This window comes from Coregonus lavaretus (genome assembly GCF_964263955.1).
Source record: "Coregonus lavaretus genome assembly, chromosome: 18".
Classification (NCBI taxonomy): domain Eukaryota; kingdom Metazoa; phylum Chordata; class Actinopteri; order Salmoniformes; family Salmonidae; genus Coregonus; species Coregonus lavaretus.
Genome location: NC_140005.1, coordinates 40,580,732 through 40,588,550, shown reverse-complemented (window position 1 = coordinate 40,588,550; position 7,819 = coordinate 40,580,732). Strand labels below are relative to the sequence as shown.

The following is a 7,819-nucleotide window of genomic DNA, read 5'->3' as shown; positions in this document are numbered from 1 at the left end:
AGAGCGTCTGCTAAATGACTAAAATGTAGAATAATATAGAGTCATTTTGTAGCTGATGACTTGTAGCATATTGTTCACGTTCCATTTAATGACCAGTAAGAAATGACTAAAATGTATTGAATAAGTTATTGAGTTATTGACTGGACTATATGGGTTGACTCATGAAATCTACGAGCAAAGGTGTTTGTGTTTACAGGGATGAAAGTGAGCAAAAAAGCACAGGACACACTTTTAAAAAGGTCTTATTGTTGTATAATAAATATAATGGAGAAAGGATTTAACCCGTTGCAAAATGTATTTCCATGTTTATGCAAGAGATGAAAAGCTTTGAACTTGCTCAGTGTCTTATTAGGAAAGCAAAAAGCTAAGATAGTTTCCTTCATGTAGCTTATTGAAGTCATATAAGTAGCAGTTATTAAGGGTACAATGCAGTGTAAATTTGACCATCATCAGGTATTACAATAATGATTGTGTTTGTCGCTTGTTTTCATTAAGGCAAACTTCCACCACTTGAAAGTAGATAGTTTATCAATTATAATACTAGACTATCCAACCTGTAGTTCACAGACATGTCTAGAAATAATGTATGCACTGTGTAGTCCCATGTTTTCTAATACAATTATAACCTTACAATGTAAAATATTCTAGATGAATGTGTTTTGTTGTTTTGCTCAAAGCAAGTATGTATTATATTCAGAAAAAAGCACAGAGATTGTCACAGTCACTTTCTTCATCAGATAACTTCAGAATGAATATATTATACAGATACAATAACTAACTACTGTAAGAATGTAGCAAACAAAACCAGATGGATTCAAGTGCAATGTATCCGGTATGCTTCCATTTATAGAAAAACATTTTAAAATGTCTCTAATTTCTATTGAAAGTTTGTATATTTTATAAACAGCCTTCTATATCCATACTTGCAACAGTGTCTATTATAATATGACTGCCAAAAATGTAATTTGTTACTTTTGTGAATGTACAGTGAGTAGTATGCATCCTATTTTGGTAATGATTCAGATTAGTTTTACTAAAAGGAATTACTACGTTTATTTTACAATTTCTAAGTGTGTTGCTTATAGTTACTGTTGGGGTTGTACAGTATAATTCTTACTTTTACCAATTGTTATGATCTCACTATATATAATGTAATAAACAATTGATAGTATTATGAATAGGCTATTTGATTGATATGCCTTCATAGAGTCTAATAATGTTTTCTGTTTTAAACATGTATCAAACACAGTAGTGCAAACAGTCTTTGTCGTTCACATTATGAAAGATATATGTTTTGTTAGAATGAATAAAATCTTTTTTTTTTTGCAAGTGTACTGAGTCATTCATTCATGGTGACTGTCTGTACCTTGGTCACCTGCAGCAAAAAGAAAGTGAAGCCTACCACTCTCTGGTCTATATCGCTAGCCTACAACAAAGCTGATGTTGCTGTTGATATTTTATCATGGCGGGGGGTTCAGTATCGGTATGCACAGAGTGTTTGTTTAAAGTTTTGGTAATTGGAGAGAGAGGTGCTGGAAAAACCAGCTTTATCACGAGGTACGTTAACATGCGCTTCAAGGAGGAGTACAAGGCATCGATTGGAGTTGACTTCGCGTTGAAAACGATCGAATGGGACAATAAAACAGTGGTGAGACTTCAGCTTTGGGACATCGCAGGTAAACCGAATATGTTGAGCACACAGACACACAAACACGTGAAACAATAAAGAGAGGGCTTCCAATTTACTATGGATGGACAGATGTTTTCAGCTAGCACAATCATGTTTTTCTCACTCATAAAACTATAAAGCCTAGAAATAGAAATAAGATTATGCAACTAACTCAATAAAGCTAAAGAAAAGTTTACTCTATTAACAATAACAATTTCAATATTCCTATATAGAGAAGTGTAGAATTGGGCGTCAAAAAAGTGGACTGAAATTAGATCCTGATGATCTGTGTTTCAGTGATATATTTCATTGTGGAGTGGGGTTGACAATATGATGACAGTCACAGTTCTGTGTTTCTCTGCTTTTGTTATTGGGTCTGGGGTTACAGCTTTCTCCTTGCTAGGTTATCTCCATGGATTGTAGACAACATTTTGCTTTCCAAGTTGTACATTTTCCACAGCCAGATTAACATTTATGTAAGTGAACAGCTTTCCATTCAAAGTTAAGGAGGATTTAAGAAAGCAAAGCAGATGACAACTGTATGGCTGTGCCCCAAATGGCACCCTATTCCCTTTCTAGTGCACTACTTTTGGCCAGTGCCCATAGGGACACACTATGTTTTTCTCTATTTCCTGAAGGTCAGGAGAGGATTAGGAACATGACCAGACTATACTACAAGGAGGCCATGGGGGCGTTTGTGGTCTTTGACATGACCAAGATGGAGACGTTAGAGGCTGCCTCACAGTGGAAGCATGACCTAGATAGCAAAGTGAGACTGGCCAGTGGAAGCCCTATCCCTGCTGTCCTGTTAGCCAACAAGTGTGACCTAAAAGAGGGAAACAAGGAGCTGTCTGCCCTCATGGACAACTACTGTAAAGAGAAAGGCTTCCTGGGTTGGTTTGAGACATCAGCAAAGGTAAGGGAGTCAGAGCGATATCAGTCATAGAATGAAGTCATGTGATGTACATTTTTGGACTTTAACACAGTAACAATGTACTCATAAAGGCTTAAGGTGTGTAAACATTAACTTTAAAGTTCATGCTATACAGTAGTTACAGTGCTTTAATGTGGTTTAAAGAAGCTGTGCATTGTGCAAGACAAACATTATGTAGTGCATTGGCTGTCAGCACAACAACCATTTGCCCTCACTCATCTGTTAGTAAAAGCTCTGTTCACCCTCATATAGAGTTTGGGGACTAATGGATATTGGGTCATTCCATTTCATTACACCCACCATCTCAGATTGTTGTGAAATCGTTTCTGTAGTTACAAAAACAGATACGATTTTTACATTCCTGAAACATTATTTTGTTAAAATTGAATTTGATCTATGAGAAATTAATCTAATTGATTGCACCCAAATCGGCCCTTTTAATTTATAGGATTCACATAATATTTAACAAATATAGTACCTAACAGCCGATTTGGACCAGACTTCTTTCTACCATTGAGTAAGACATGAGGAATCCAATAAAATTGTCAAAAGCCACCCACGGACCCCCCACACCCCATGCCAATCCCACCCCAACAACCAGTATACAGCATCAGTTCTCTATGTTTGACAAGTAGAATGGAGCTGTGGCTTGGAGTATTGCTTCTTCACCATTTGTAATGTATTCCCTGTGAGTCTGGTGATGGCTTTTTCCCTCTGTTTAGAGAAATTAGCCATTGAAGTCACTTGTATAATTTACTATAAATTAATGTGAAAGTATCAGGTTTTGCCCACTAGACGCCACTGTTCCTGCTACTGCCACCACACCCTTTTATCAATTTTGCTGTTTTATTAAATGAGTCACAACAGTTTCTTTGCAACTTTGGGTCGAAAAGCCAATAGTGTTTGCTCATGATGAAAATAAATTGTGTGGTCAATTGTGTGGTCAAGCCAGTCCTCCATGAAAGCAATTCAGTTTGTCCTTCTCTTAGCAACCTAATACTTAAACCTAACTCTCCTTGAATAGTCCAACAAATGGCAGCTCTCTGAGGGCTGTATGATGCAATTCTCATATGAAGACTTTTCCTACAAGCCCAAAATGTTCATGGAGAAATGGGCTAGTAACTAAAATGTTGTGACAATAATAAAATTATAAACCATTGGGAAAGGGATACCTAGTCAGTTACACAACTGAATGCATTCAACCGAAATGTGTCTTCCGCATTTAACCCAACCCCTCTGAATCAAAGAGGTGTGTCATCGGCGCCCGGGGAGCAGTTGTTGTTGGGGGTTAACTGCCTTGCTCAAGGGCAGAACAGCAGATTTTTCCACCTTGCTGGCTCTCGGACTAGAACCAGCGCCATTTCGGGTTACTTGCCCAACGCTCTCAACCACTAGGCTACCTGCCGCCCATTGCAGTCATATGTTTTTCAATAAAATGATATTGTAGTGTGATTAGTGACATTTACCATTAAACCCAACCCAATACCATTACCATTGCAAAACACTGTACAGTGTGTGTTTGGGACTTTAACCATTGAAGACCATTAGAGACCATAACATTGAAACCATTAGAACTGCTGTAGCCTAATGGTTTGCCTGGTAGACAGGAATGGTTTTACTAATCCAGACCTTTTTTTGAAGGGAATAAACCACACACAGAGGGGCCGTTTCCTGGACACAAATTAAGCCGAGAAGGACAAACTAAATTGCTTTCATGGAAGACTGACTTGAATTGTGAGGTTGACCATACAATCTATTTTCATCATGAGCAAAAGCTAACGGTTTTCTACCCAAAGTTGCAAAGAAAATGTTGTGGTCCATTTAAAAAAACACGAGACCAGCAAAATGGATAAAAGTGTTTGGTGACAGTAGCAGGAACAGTGGCATCTAGTGGGCAGAATGTTGTACTTTCACACTATATAATGCAAGTGACTTCAACGGCTAATTTCTCAGAACAGGGGGGAAAAAACATCACCAGATTCACAGGCAATAAATTACAAAGGATGAAGAAGCAATACTCCAAGCAGTAGCTCCATACTACTTGTCAAACATAGAGAACCAATATTGTGTACTGGGTGGCTTTTCATAATTTCATTGGATTCCTCATGTTTTACTCATTGTTAGTAAGAATTATGGTCCAAATCGGATGTTAGGCACTATATTTATTGAAGATTATATGAATCCTATAAATTAAAATGGCCAGTTTGGGTGAAATCAATTATCTTAATTTCTCAGAGATCAAATTATATTTCAATCTTATCAGTTTCCAAGTATAGAAAAGATTTCAGAACAATCTGAGATGGTGGGTTTCAAAATCCTTTTCTTGTGCTTTTTGAGGTGGAATGACTCTGTTGTAATTGAATGAAAAACTGCTACAAACCTGATATTGACTCTGACTGTGACCAAAAGGGGTTGCATTTCACCATTCTTAAATAACCTCAGAAGGAATTTAAAAAGTGTTCCTTGTACCATGTTCCCCTGTGTCTGACTTTCAGGACAATCTCAATGTTGACGAGGCAGGAGCCTTCCTAGTGGAGAACATGCTGCGGATTGACAGAGGGCTATCCAGCAGAGACAACAAAAATGACAGGATCAACATGAGACAGTCCAAGGAAACATTTCAATGCTGCTAGTACCACCATGGAGACAATGGACTCAGGGGACAGAGGGATAGAGGGACTTGAACAGGGAAGGACAGCTGGGTAAACTCATACTTGTACATAAATATGTAATTTCAACCAGCATTGCCCACTGGTTGTCAGGCATGTCAGTTTATATCATTCTCATTTCACACCCTCACATATGATTTCAACACATTCCATCAGCAGTACATGGGTATCTATGTGTGGGGTTTGTAATAAACACCTCTATGGAGATGATTGAGCTCATATCCTCTGGTAATCCACTGATCCAATCAGCAGGCAAATAAACCGACTAGAAGGAATTCACAGACTGCTACATAGTCTCCTGAGCTACAGCAGCTTGCTGTGAGAACACTGGCTATGATTACAGAAATATAATGAATAGAATATTAATTCTATGGCTGTGACACTCCCTTTATATTTACATTTACATTTTACATTTTAGTCATTTAGCAGACGCTCTTATCCAGAGCGACTTACAGGAGCAATTAGGGTTAAGTGCCTTGCTCAAGGGCACATTTACGTCATTTAGCAGACGCTCTTATCCAGAGCGACTACAAATTGGTGCATTCACCCTATAGCCAGTGGGATAACCACTTTACAATTATACATATTTTTTTTTTGGGGGGGGGGGGGGCTGCTCACACGGGTTACATAATCTTGCTGTCTGACTAACATCAAAGCGAAACTATGTTAGCTTTTATAAGACTGACTGACAACTTTTTTTAATTAAATTTTATCCTTGTGAAACTCTTCGATATCATTATTTCCTACTCCCTCACCAGATAGAGGAGATCTCTAAGACAATATTATTGTCAAACACTCATTCAGTGAACTATAGCAGCCACACTATTGTAGATAGAGGAAATAACTTTCAGCATGACCCATTTTCTGGCATGCTTTCTTAAAGAAAAATCTGAGAATGCAACATAATGCTAGTGCTAGTGCTGCACCCTCCGGAGATGTGTTCTATATTGGAGTGTGCTATATTCAGTGTAGAGGACCCGTCTCAGTCACAGTCTCTAGATGGAGAACGTGTGTTTAAAGGAGCAATCTGCAGTTCAAACCACAACAAGGCGGGCACCCCACCACTGTTTTTATAAACAGCTAAGCAAGGGAAGTGGGGTTAGAAATGTAACCACTTTCAAATTCACAGACAGAGCTCTGGTTGCAAGGACTGACCATCCATGAGATTATAGTTTTAACCATGTCGGGGCATGGACTGAAAGCGTTCCACAGGGATTCTGGCCCATGTTGACTCCAATGCTTCCCACAGTTGAGTCAAATTGGCTGGATGTCCTTTGGGTGGTGGACCATTCTTGATATACACGGGAAACTGTTGAGCGTGAAAACCTCAGCAGCGTTGCAGTTCTTGACACAAACCGGTGTGCCTGGCACTTACAACCATACCACGTTGAAAGGCACTTAAATATTTTGTCTTGCCCATTCACCCTCTGAATGGCATACATACATAATCCATGTCTCAATTGTCCCAACGCTTAATAATCCTTATTTAACCTGTCTTCTCCCCTGCATCTACACTGATTGAAGTGGATTTAACAAGTGACATCAATAAAGGATTCACAAGTGACATCACCTGGATTCACCTGGGCAGTCTATGTCATGGAAAGAGCAGGTGTCCTTAATTTTTAGAACACTCGGTGCATTTGAAAGGTATTCAGACCCCTTGACTTTTTCCACATTTTGTTACGTTACAGCCTTATTATAAAATGGATTAAATAAATAAAAATCCTCATCAATCTACACACAATACCCCATAATGACAAAGCGAAAAAAGGTTTTTCAATTTTTTTGCAAATGTATTAAAAATAAAAAACAGTAATACATTATTTACATAAGTATTCAGACCCTTTGCTATGAGACTCGAAATTTAGCTCAGGTGCATCCTGTTTCCATTAATCATCCTTGAAATGTTTCTACAGCTTGATTGGAGTCCACCAGTGGTAAATTCAATTGATTGGACATGATTTGGAAAGGCACACATCTGTCTATATAAGGTCCCACAGTTAACAGTGCATGTCAGAGCAAAAACCAAGCCATGAGGTGAAGAAATTGTCCGTAGAGTTCAGAGACAGGATTGTGTCGAGGCACAGATCTGGGGAAGGGTACCAAAAAAATTCTGCAGCATTGAAGTTCCCCAAGAACACAGTGGCCATGATTCTTAAATGGAAGAAGTTTGGAATCACCTAGACTCTTCCTAGAGCTGGCCGCCCGGCCAAACTGAGCAATCAAGGGGGAAGGGCCTTCATCAGGAAGGTGACCAAGAACCCGATGGTCACTTTGATAGAGCTCCAGAGTTCCTCTGTGGAGATGGGAGGACCTTCCAGAAGGAAAACCATCTCTGCAGCACTCCGCCAATCAGGCTTTATGGTAGAGTGGCCAGACGGAAGCCACTCCTCAGAAAAAGGCACATGACAGCTCCTTTTGGAGTTTGCCAAAAGGCACCTAAAGGACTCAGACCATGAGAAACAACATTCTCTGGTCTGATGAAACCAAGATTGAACTCTTTGGCCTGAATGCCAAGCGTCACGTCTGGAGGAAACCTGGCACCAT

General features: G+C 39.1%; 1 protein-coding gene across 1 annotated transcript; it reads left to right on the top strand.

The window, feature by feature from the left end:
- Positions 1 to 1,462: 1,462 nt before the first annotated feature.
- On the top strand, positions 1,463 to 5,236 carry rab32b (RAB32b, member RAS oncogene family; the record flags this gene model as incomplete). The annotated part of the gene is made up of 3 exons (XM_084181921.1): positions 1,463 to 1,676; positions 2,308 to 2,585; positions 5,099 to 5,236. 3 exons carry the CDS (start codon positions 1,463 to 1,465, stop codon positions 5,234 to 5,236), a joined length of 630 nt encoding a protein of 209 aa, XP_084038047.1.
- Positions 5,237 to 7,819: the final 2,583 nt, after the last annotated feature.